Genomic DNA, 12,818 nt, shown 5'->3' on the forward strand with positions numbered 1-12,818 from the left:
CAGACAAGAGGTCCTCTCTCCTGGATGGGGGCTTCTCTGCTCCATAATGGACACCTGGTGGGAACAGGCGAGGCCAGCAGGCGGAGCCTCTCACAGAGTCCAGTGCTGGGCAGACCCGGCAACAAGCAGAGGGGAGCCGGGGGGATGGGCGAGAGGAGCCAGAGAGAGGCAGGCAGGTGCGCGATTATCTCTGATCCAGTTACAAGGAGCGGCCATGACACCCAGCGCTGTGAGACCCTGTGTGCTTCACAGACCAGCGGACTCAGTCCCTGCTCAGCGGCCCCGTTCATCTCACAGAGACAGGATCCATCCCACTTACACACACACACACACACACACACACACACAGAGCCTCACACACTCCCACACATACATGTTCTCACACAAATACACACACCCTCACACGGTACACAAACACTCCTCACACACCCTCACTCACCCTCACATAGTCCACACACACCCTCATACACCACTCAGACACTCCTCACATACTCCCCACACACAGACACTCTTCACACCCTCACACACACAAATATATAAACTCCTCACACACATATACACCCTCACACACACACACTCCCCATACCCTCACACACACCCTCACACACTCCTCACCTGCACACATACACACACACACACACACACACACACACACTCCTCATACCCTCACCCACACTCACCCTCACACACTCCTCACACACCCTTATACACCACTCAGGCACTCCTCACATACTCCCCCCACACACACACTCTTCACACCCTCACACACACAAATACATAAACTCCTCACACACACACACTCCTCATACCTTCACACACACACACGCTCACACACTCCTCACCTGCACACACACACACACACACACACACACACACACACACACACACACAAGCACAGAGCCTACAGGAGCACAGACACAGGAAACACGGGGATCTAAAGGCAGTGCTCACACACCAGGCATGTGGAGCATGTGGGAACAGCCCAGAGTCCAAGCTGAGGTCAGTCACTGGAATTTGCACACACTGGGAGTCACCGGGACCCCTAGAAGCTCCCTGAGAACAAGCGAGACAGAGAGGGGAGTCAGGTTGACCCACCTCGGTCCAGATCAAACCTCACTGCTCTGTAAAATCTGCCTCTATGACCAATGGACTCCCCACAGGAGAGGGACCAGTATTCACAGTCGGAGTGCTTTGATTTTGGACAAAAACACTAAGACTGCGGCTCCACAGTTCCATATCCTTTCCCTTTATTAAGGTCTCCACAACCTGGTGTGGACCCAGGAGAGAGGGGCAGCTCTTACCTTGACCACCCACCACTGTGCCGAGGAGGAGGACACAGAGTCTCTGGAGGGAGAGGTGTTGGCTTAGAGCCATCCTGACTTCACGTCCTCAAGGTCACAGTCCCAGCTGCAGGATCAGCCTGTGAGGAGGCGTCAGGGTGCCAACCGGGGTCTATATAGGCCGTCCCCTACATCCTCCCTCCTGAGAGCCAATAGCGACACCTTTCACCATTTCAGGCACTATCGGAGGCTGCATCTGCCACTTTCTGAAGCTCAAACACCAATGAGCTTCTGTATCTTCAACATCTCCTTATATGAGCAACACGGTCCTTTGACCTCCTGCTCCCGTGGTCCTGACTGCCAGACCCCATGACCGGGGCTGGTGCAGAAAACTATGAGTACCTTTTTTTCCTCTGATCACCCTGGTCGATCCCCAAGAACTGTGAGATCTCGCAGGGTCAAGTTGTGGAATCGATTGGCCTATGAAGAATAACTTTAGTGGAATCAAATATTGATCTTCCCAGTACTGACCTCAGGCCGGAAGCAGAGTACTATAAGAAGGCTTGAAAGAATACATATTGGGCCAGAAGAAAATGAGGACAGGAGTTGCAGGAATTCACAGGTGACCATAGAGAGGGTGAGGTGGAAACCATTAAGTTGAGGGGTTGAGACTGCAGGTCTTTCTTCTCTTCTCAGAATGATCTGGACACTGGGTCCTGGAGAAGGTATATTTATGCTCAGTTGTGTCCTAGTCTTTGTGACCCCTGGGCTGTAACCCTCCAGGCTCCTCTGTCCATAGGCTTTCCCAAGCAAGAATACTAGGGTGGGTTGCCATTTCCTTCTCGAGGGGTTCTTCTCGACCCAGGGATCAAACCCACGTCTCCTGTGTCTCCTGCATTGACAGGCGGGTTCTTTATTGCTGAACCACCTGGGAAGCCCTTATAAGGGATTTTCAGACATGCTAAATCCCTTTCTGTTTATTGCATTTCATTTTATGTGAAATACCCCTTTCAGCTAGTCAACAAATGATGTTTCAGGAGAGAAAGAGATTGCTGTTACAGGAAACAAAGAGAAAATAGTAGTCATTATTCAACCCTAGCTCTCCAAAATAGGAGTGGGGATCCCTTGAAGAAAATATGTAGCTTAGAAAGATTGACATTTTCTAAACTTCACATTTTGCCCCTTTGCATATAGAACATTTTGTTTGATAGGATTCAGAACACACATGCTTTATAAGCCATAACTAAAGATGCAAAATATTATTTAAGGGAACTGCCCCCAGACAGAGGGACAAATAGAAAGTATTCCACTGCACAATGGCTGCAGACAAGGGGCAAAGAAGAGGCAAATGAAGCAGAAAAGAGGGTTCATTCATTCTAAGTTAAAGAGGAAAGTTAGTGGCAAGAATGGAAGCCAGGTGGATTGAGGGCACAGAGCCAAGCAGAAGGGTGATGCCCAGTGTGGCCATTGCTGCCTTGTTGTGTTCCACTGATCAGAGAAGCTCCCGATGCTCCCCAGGAAGTAGACGAGGGATGAGTGTAGAGACAGAAGGGCAGTAATGCTGCAAGACAGAGCTCCCCCATCGAAATTCAAGGTCGCTAACATACTGCCCTCACTCCTCATACTCCCTCGGGCTAAAGATTCCCATGATGCACCTTGTGGTCCACAAAAACCCACCATGAAGCCCACTCACCCTGACTCTCATCATTTCGGCACAAACGGGGGAAGGAAGCATCTGTGACACACACGCCTCAGAGTCCCCACCAGAGCCCAGAGACGGCTTCACACCCTCCCCCACCCACACCTGAAGGTCTCGGTGAAGCCAACAGCTGTGGACCACGTTACAGCCCTGTCACATCCCCCACTGGAAGGACGCCTCATCCCGGTCAGCAGACACAGCTTCTCTGTCATGCCATGCCCATCCTTGCTACTTGAGACTCAGGCAAATGAAAAGGAAGAAAAGTCAATTGAACACATGCTTTTCTCCCTCTAAATATGTTAATATTAACCTGTTATTTTATAACACTTACTTTTCCTGTGTTCCTCTGACTTCCAAGCCCCCATCTGTACATGAACCCCCATCTCCTTCTGGATGCTTAACACAGTAGTGATAATAGCTGATTATAAATGTCAGAACCAGAGTATAAACTCAGGCACTGGAGTAGGAACAGGATCTGCTCAGTCACTAGAGTCGATGCTCTATTCCCCCTGGGACCCAGAGTCATCACTCCTTACCCAGTTATGGACTCCACTCCACAACATCACCAGAAACCACCAGACAAACACCTAGAATACAGGATGTGCTTCCTGGAGTCCAGTCATTCCTCCTAAGGATGACACAGGGATGCATTTAGTGAACCAGGTACACACATGGTCTCACCTCAGGATTGAGATCTCATAGGTAACATCCTGTTAGGGACTCCATATCCTGTTATAAGGATAGAGTGGGCTGGAAGGAGGGGCTAACCCAGGGCTGGCAGGCTGTGCCCAGGCAGCATCCTCTACCCCAGAGCTGGGGATGCAAGGTCAGCATGGACCAACTTACCCTCTTATGAAGGTTCGTCTTCTCTGACACATAAGGAAATCTCAGTGTCCAATCTCATCCAAGATTTGAAGGAGGAAAGCTTTAGGGAGGACACTAGCCCAGCTATGTCAACAATGAACTTCAGGGGTCAGGAGGACAGGCTCAGGAGCCAGCCACATACCATGACTGAGAGCTCAGCCACATACCACGCGTGTGCCCTTGAACAGGATCCTTACGCTCTCTGTGCAGTGGCTTTGTCTATAAACGAAGGGTTGTGTTTGTTTATAGATGACAGTTTTGGTTAGAATTAAATGAGTTGGCCTTAGTAAGAGAAATAATCACTAGTTAATAGTAGTACATCATAGTGGTGGAGAAGCAATATTAGGGCTCCTCTCTCCATTCCATCCCAGGAATCCCAGGACTCTAGAACGGGAACTCAATTCTGTTACCTGGAGCCTTGACTGGAACTGCCAAAACTCTCCCAGAACCACATGCTGTGATGGTGACTGGGGTCAGACTTGTGTCTTCCACACATCACCCCTTCTCTCTGTGCCCCAGAGGGAGGTTCTACTGCTTATGACCCTTAACCTTACCAACTGTGAACTTCATGAATTAAGTTGTTTACTTGCTAATTTTACTTTATAAATGGACTTGGTAAAGGTTCTGTGTCTAATTCACCCCCTTATCCAGAGTGCCTGCTAATTAAAAATCCTAAATGATGTCTATTGTATACCTGAATGAATGAATGTCAGCCAGGTATTTTGCACAAATCATTTCAATCCAAAGAAATCTTTTGAGATATAATTTAACTTGATATTTGGACTTAATAGCACAATGCAAGTTGTGTCAATTCTTGTAATGATATTTCAATATGATTAAGTGGTATAAGCTATGTATGGTTCACTTCTACACTTCTCTGCAATGAATGCAATCAGTTGAAACAAGTCTAGCCCCATTCTAAGAGCAGTGCTGAGAGAGCCAGCTCCAAACATGTATAAATGCTGCATCTTTGTGTATCCAAAGATAAAGAAGACAGAGCTCAGCACACTGACAGGTGAACACCATGAAGCCTCCTCTTCAGGTCCTAATCAGATATGGCCAAGAGGTCCGGATGTTTATATACTTATCATTTGGCATATTTTCAACTCAAACCACAAACTGTAACAGGAAGAAATTTTGTTATAAAAAAATTTAATTTAACAGCTTCTGTATTGAATCAGAAATGCAGAAGTAAAGACCAGGAAGAATCCTTTTCTTTAATTTAGACTGTTTATTTCATCTTATGGATTGTAAAGCAACACAATATGTAGCATTATTATTCCCAAATCACCATGAAAATATGGAGGTTTCAGAGGTTAAGTAATCTCTTTGCTAGAAAAGTAAATAATTAAATACCCTTGGTAGACAGACATTTTCAGGACCAATCAGAGTGACTAATATACAAAATCGGTTCAGTTCAGTCACTCAGTCATGTTCAACTCTTGGCAACCCGGTGAACCGCAGCACACCAGGCCTCCCGGTCCATCACCAACTCCCGGAGTCCACCCAAACCCATGTCCATTGAGTCAATGATACCATCCAACCATCTCATCCTCTGTCGTCCTCTTCTCCTCCTGCCCTCAATCTTTCCCAACATCAGGGTCTTTTCCAATGAGTCAGCTCTTCGCATCAGATGGCCAAAGTATTGGAGTTTCAGCCTCACCATCAGTCCTTCCAATGAACACCCAGGACTGATATCCTTTAGAATGGACTGGTTGGATTTCTTTGTAGTCCAAGGGACTCTCAAGAGTCTTCTCCAATACCACAGTTCAAAGGCATCAATTCTTAGGTGCTCAGCTTTCTTTATAGTCCAACTCTCAAATGAATACATGACCACTAGATATATGTGTATATACAAAAAATATACAAAATATTTTTGAATTAAAAAATAAGTATACAACTTTAAAAGGAAACAAATGACTTGTTATACCAGAGTGTTGGAGACCCACCTCACAATCTGTGTTCCTTGTATGGATGAGACCAAGTTGGTAAAGAATGCTTTACCAAAGATCACTTCATCACAAGGACATGCGATGAGCTTGGTCATGAGCTGGTCATGAGCTGCCCGAGGTCCAGCCCATCATCTCTCTTAAGCCATTTACAGTCTAAAACCAGCAACATCTAACAGAGAATGTGGCACTGAACTGGCCTCATTCATTCCTCCATAGTGCAGCATCAGATACCTAGAGACCAGAGCAATCAAAGTGAAGAACATGCAGACCAAGGACCCTTTCCCACTGTGCGTGGAAAGTAAGAAACCCTCTCACCCCAGGCACGATCTGTAGAAGGAGAGACAAGAAGTTACCTCCTTGAATAGATGAAAACCAGTCTCAGCAGCGAGCTTCAACTAGACGAGGTAATTATTACCATAAGCCCAAGCTAACTTGGGGGACAAATTTTAAATGGGAGTCTGTCATTTTGAATTGGAGACTTTGTGTTAACTTTGTGGAACTTTCAATCCATGCAAACACCCCTTGCTACTGCCCAAGATGAAATCAGTTATAAAAATAGCAAATATTACATTTATGCATATTTGAATTCTAGAGGACACATTTTTAAGCCCACTACAGAAAGAAAATATCTATATCTTTCTTTGTATTTAAAAGCACAGAGTTCTCATCTCTGTGAACTCTTTCTAATTCCTCCAGCTCAAAACTACTGCTGTGTCCCTTCAATCTGTAAAAATGGAAACTTTCTTATTGTCTCTAAAGAAGGGGCTTCTTGAGAGCAAGTATTGTGTCTTATTCTTCAATGCTTCTATAAGCTCAAGTAAAGACACATAGAGAGAGCTTAACAAACATTGGACAAGAAATGAACGCATGAACAAATGCTGAGAAATCACCCTGCAGTTAGTGATACTGAGTGGGGAAGGGAGGTGGAGGCAGGGGAGACACATACCTGACTAATCCCCCTCGGCACAGACTGAGGTGGAGTAAGGAGTCAGAGACACACCAGCCAAAGGAGCCAAATACAAAATGCCTTCAAATCCCACTCTGGGAGGGTCAGATCGCGTTCAATCTCTGCACAGAGCTATAACTCAGAAGCTTCTCCAAGGCGAGAAAAAACTGACAGCACTGCTCTCAAGAGTTCTACTGAAGGACGTGAATAGACAGTAATACTCGTCAAATAGCTGTATTTCCAGTCCTCACGGACTCATTCTGGGCAACGAAATGTGGCTGGTGTCACCTGTGTCACTTCCGAGTGGAGGCAGGAAAAGCCCGAGTGACTCTGTAGTCTCTCTTTTTCCTGTCACAGAAGCTGCGTGTGCCAGAAGCACGTGCAAGAGCCTCACTGACCACAGACATCTGTAGGTTGTGATGAGTGTGTGTGTGTCTGTATATGGATGTATGTGTATGTGTGCATTTCTGTGTGTGTGTATGTGTGTGTGTGTGTGTGTGTGACTGAGATTTGCGGGTCACTTTTTCCAGCGGCAGAACAGTCTCTTCTGACGGGTACAAAGGAGAAAGAAGACTTGAAAAGAAGACAGAATGTGTCACATGAAGCAGAAACTTTCCTGGATCTCCCCATCCTTCTGTGTCTTCATCCCAAGCTGCTCCCTCAGGTTTCACCTTGCTTCCTCTGTTGGACTTGGTTGTTTCTCCGTCACCATTTCTGACTGACCAACAACTAGATCTAAATCCCGTCTAACAGCACCCGCCCCGGTGCATCTCCTATTCCCTTTACATCACTCTGTGCTGACAGTCAGGCTCAGTTTCCCGAATTTGTCTCTCAGCATCTTCACCTTCATTCTTAAACAGCTCTTCTTTCCTCTGAGTTAGCCAGTCCATCATCTCTGATCCTATTTTACCTTTCACCAATCCTGTACTAATGAAAAGGCAGCATGTATTTTCTAAGCACCCTCAGTTTTCTCTTGATTTCCTGAACAAATCTGATTCCTGGATTTAGTGTTCCATGGTCAAGAAATAAATTGGTTAAGAAATCATTTTGCTGAATATTTTTTTTCCTCATCTCAAGAAAATGGCTGTTTCAAAACCTATATCTTTGTGAGCACAGCCCTGGGGCTCTCCTCACAGGACTTGGAAGGGGCTGGTGTAAGGAGAGGATGTGAGGTTGAAGCTTCATTAGCTTCATGATTAATCCACCTCTGTTCAGAGTTGATGTAATGACCAACTCCAGAACTATTCAGTTCTTGTAGGTGGTCATTCTTAAGCCTCTTAAACCCAAGATTAATGTCACTGGGATGACCCTCATAGTTCAAAGACTGAGTGGTTGCTCAGACTAGAACTCTATGAACTGATGCTTTATTGCACATGGAGCTTTGGTGCAGCTGAGTCCAGCCTGCAGACCAGCCTAAGAACTCTGGAAACAAGGGGAAATGTGTTCCTGTTTAACATCTAAAAGTCTGTGAACAGATTCTCTTTTCCTTATCATCAAATCTTTCCACATCTGGGTATGCTACCCAAGGCTCTTGCAGGCTGCAAGTATCTGCTAAGGCCCTTCCAGGGCCCAGGATTGGAGTGAGACTAAACCTGTGTGTAAGTTGTGTATTTCCACTCTCTGTAACTTAATAGATATTCAGCTAATGTTTATTGAATGACTGAATGGTACTATGCCAGACATTTAAGAGAAATTATCTTTATTATAAATAACTATTTTTGAGGACATCATTTAGCTGATTGGTATTTTTGTTTTAAAGGCAAATGTTTTCAGCAATTAACAGGGCAGAAGTTGATTTTCAAAAAGAAGATGCACATCACCACCAAATACATCACAACGAACTCTGCAAATCTCTATCTCTAAGGCTACACAAGACAAACCACAACACACTCACATGTGGCTTCTTATTAAGTTTTAATCAGACCCAACAGAGGATATAGGGTATTGGCATGATTTATCTTTTGGCAATTTTTCCATTAAAACCACATAGGAATATCAACAGATGAAAATTTGCAATTAAAAAAGTACAGCTACACCATCTGTATGATATAAGGAAGGAGATGAGGTGCAGAAAGAGTTCTTTGGCTTGTCATAACAAACAGACTAATTAGTCTTTTATTTTGTGAAAGGAGAGTCCTCTGGGTCTGATCTTGAAGGATGCTGTAGAGACCAAGACAATTCGACTGTTGGGTCCAACAGTTAGAACTGTGAACTGATGATTTTGGATAATGATGTGCTTTGACTCTTTTCTCTTTACCTTTTGTGAGTCTACTGTAGGTTTTCACATTTTTGCTGCCACAATGGCTCACATATAACATCTTATGGACACAAGAGTCTCTGTTACACTGACAACAAATTAATTTCAACCACATACAGAAGCTCTACCTTTTGATCTCCTCCTGTACTTTCTGTTTCTGATGTCAGAATTTGCCTCTCTTTATACTGTATATCACTAACAAAATATTTTTCTCTGTAGTTATTTTAATACTTCCCTTAGACTAGAGCTAACTGGTTGTTAGCACACTACCATATTCAGTATTAGAGAATTCTGTATTAGATTACATATTTACATTTACAAGTCTGTTGTCTGTTTTCACTTCTTTCATATAATAACTACCATCCTTCATTTAGCTTGAAGAACTCCCCTCAGCAATCTTGTGAGACAAACCTGTGTTAGTGAACTCCCTCAACTGTTGTTTGTTTTGGAAACAACATCTTCATCTCATCTTCATTTCTGAAAGACAACCTTCCTGAGAAAAGTGTTCTTGGCTGGCAGGTTTACTTTCATCAATTTGAATATATCATCCCTTTCTCTCCTGGTTTGCCAGTTTTCTTTTGAGAAATCCACTGATATTCTTACGGGAATTCCTTTGCTGTGAGCATTTGCTTTTCTCTTGATGCTTCTAAAATTCTCTCTTTGTCTTGATTATAAACAATGTGTCTTGGAGACGATCATTTTGAATGAACGCTGAGGGGCGACTTATCAGCAGTGTTAGGTAGTTATGTTAGGGGAAGCACACTGACTGAAACCGCCCACCCTGGCCAGGCACCATAGTAACCATTTGCGGGAGTTGTTTTATGACAGGAGATCCTGATAATGAATACGGAACTAATCAGCCACCACCAGCCGGAAGAGTTCGGGAAAGGTCAAAAGGAGACACCACGTGTTCCTCCACTTCCCAGAATCCCTCTCGCTAGCATCCATCTTGGCTGAGCGATGCCTGCGCCTCCAGGAAAGACTCTGAATTAGAATGATTGGCCAGAGACCACCCAGAAAGTAATCCCATCACCATAAAACCCAAGACTGCGAGCCAGCGGCAGAGCAGTTCTCCAGGGTTCCTTTACCCTCCTGCTCTCCTGGTGCCCTTTCCCAATAAAATCTCTTGCTTTGTCAGCACATGTGTCTCCTCGGACAATTCATATCCGAGTGTTAGACAAGAGCCCAGTTTTGGGCCCTGGAAGGGGTCCCCCTTCCTGCAACGGTTAGAACAGGAAAAAGCAGTCCAGAATGGCGGTGGCTAAAAGACAAGGAAGAGAAAAGTCCATGAAAATAGAACAAAGGAAGATCCGAGGACCAAAGTGAGCACCTCAGGTAGAACAAACAGCCCAGGGGGAGGAAAAAAAAACATGTAAAAAGAGGAGCCAAGGGGCCGGGGTCTTTCTCTGGCTCTCTCTCTTGCTCTCTCTAATCGCTTGCTCCCCTCCCCCTTCTCTTCATGTCTTTTGGGTCGTCATGCCCTGACACATCGAGGATGTATTTTCCTTTATTTTCTAAATAAAACTGAGCTGCAACACAGAGCTGTGACACCGATCTCTCTGAGAGCTGTGACATGGTCTGTCTGAGAGCTGTGACACTGATCAATCTGAGAGCTGTGACACTGATCTGTCTGAGAGCTGTGACACTGATCTGTCTGAGAGCTGTGACACGGTCTGTCTGAGAGCTGTGACACCGATCTGTCTGAGAGCTGTGACACAGTTTGTCCTAGGGCTTTAACACTGGCCCGCCACTTCAAATTTTTATTGTGACAAAACAGAACCGAGGAAATTACACACTCCCCTGACAGCTACATGAATTTGGATGTCTAAATGTCATCAAATTTGAAACTTTTCTGGTATTATTTCTTTAAGTACAATCTCTGTCCCTTTCTCCCTCCCTTTTCCTTTTGGGACTTCAGTAATGTGCAGGTTGTTTCTGTGAATGTTATCCCATATTTCACATAGCTTCTTTCACACATTTTCACTCTTTTTTTCTCTTCTTTGTCCCCTGGCTAGGTAATTTCAATTGTCTTGTCTTCTGCCTCAAAGATTCTTCTGCTGTTGCTGATGCTTTCTGTAGCATTTTATATTTTGTTGCATTTAATTCACTGTAATCTTAAGAAACAGAATTTCTATTTGGTTCCTTCTCTTTCTCTGCCTATTGCACAACTTGAGGGATCTCAGTTCCCTGATCAGAATAGAATTCATGCACAGCAGTGAAAGCATCGAATCCTAATCACTAAACTACCAGCAAATTCCCTGTTTGCTTCCTTTTTTATGATTTTGGTCTCTGTAAAAAAAAAAACCAAAAAACTGAATTTATTCTGCAGAGCAATGCAAGAGTCTGTGCCCAACAGCTACTGAGTCCATGCTCTAGGTCCCACAAACTGTAAATAGGAGCAGGCACGCTGCAACTACTGAAGTCTCTGTGCATAGAGCCAGTGCTCCGCAACAAGAGAAGCCCCTGCATAAAGAAGCCTGCTGTCCACAAAGAGAAGGAGTGCCTGCTTGCCACAACTAAAGAAAGCCCACATGCATCAACAAAAAACCAGTGAAACCAAAAATTAAAAACAATAATGATAATGATAATAAATAACGTTTTAATTTTATTTTGTTCACATATTCTTTTCCTGAATTCCATTATCTGCATTTTTTTGAGTTCCCTGAGCTTCTTGGTGGGTATTCTTTATTTCTTTCATCATGTGTCATTTATTTCATCACTTCCCAATGGTCAATAGCCATGTAAGCTTCCCTGGGAGAAGTCCTGGGCAACTTCCCATCCCCAAGCACAGCCTAGAACTATGAAGACTGCAAGCATGACTGTAGGTCAGAGCCCTGGACACCATGCAGAGCCATCAGCCAGGAACTGGGAGGGTTCAACTCACAACCAGGCCATCACTCTCAGGTCTTATATTAGTTCAGCAACCTCTCCACATGTCCACAATGGAACTGGGGGGGGGGGGGGAGGGTGGTGCGGTGAAATGTAATCTTTACTTGGCCACTCCTACATGACAGCTCTCTCTACCCTGAAGAATCACAGCAGGATCACGTTTACATTTTCAGTAGAAAATAGATTAAAGCAATCTTGAAACAGTACATCTTCAGAGGAGCCCATTGGTCTGAAATTCTTCAAGAATTCAATCATATCAGACCCCTCCATCCACATCTTTGAAACGTAAATAGACAAACATACCTGATTTTCCCATCTACCCTTCGTCTGGATCCCCTCTGCCTAAGTCTCCACTTTCTTGCCCTCTTGTCCCACATGGATGCAGGGTGTGGGTGAGCAACAATTTGCCATCCATCAACGCAGAGAGAGATATGAGCTGATATAATTTGCTCAGAAGCCTAGATAATTGAACAGACAAGAAATGGCAACGTTCTGAAGAAATAGTAGGCAGGGATGGAAAGAATGGATTCATAAGGATTTGATAACAACTAGACATAGGAGATGAGCAAGGAGGAATCTATATCTGCCTGAGGAATAAACAGATAAAGTAACCTTGGGAATGAGAGATGAAAAGGCAGAGGTAGTTACCTAGAGTTAGAGTTTTAATTGACCCATGAACTCTTAAGCAGGATAAGGAAAACTGTATCCATTCTCTCCCACCAGCAAACTCCTACTTTGAAACTCACACCCAAGTCTGGTGCCCAAGAATAAGTTAAAAACAGGTGATGTGACATCTCAGGGAAGAACATACAGGAATGTTCAGGATTGGGTTTATACCATGAGTTTGTGAAATGAAAATATCTCTTGCCATATTAAAAAACAAATGTAACAACCATCAGTAATTTCTGGCCTCCAAACATGAATGAGGGAT

The 12,818-nt window shown here is 44.4% G+C and overlaps 1 protein-coding gene across 1 annotated transcript in view; it reads right to left on the minus strand.

The window, feature by feature from the left end:
• LOC136172506 (antigen WC1.1-like) overlaps positions 1-1,374 on the minus strand; it is a 54,332-nt gene extending 52,958 nt beyond the window's left edge. The window contains exon 1 of the mRNA XM_065941976.1: positions 1,302-1,374. Within this exon, the coding sequence (XP_065798048.1) occupies positions 1,302-1,374 (73 nt within the window). The remainder of the gene's footprint in view (positions 1-1,301) is intronic.
• Positions 1,375-12,818: the final 11,444 nt, after the last annotated feature.

The sequence above is a fragment of the Muntiacus reevesi genome, chromosome 1 (genome assembly GCF_963930625.1).
Source record: "Muntiacus reevesi chromosome 1, mMunRee1.1, whole genome shotgun sequence".
NCBI classification, from domain to species: Eukaryota; Metazoa; Chordata; class Mammalia; order Artiodactyla; family Cervidae; genus Muntiacus; species Muntiacus reevesi.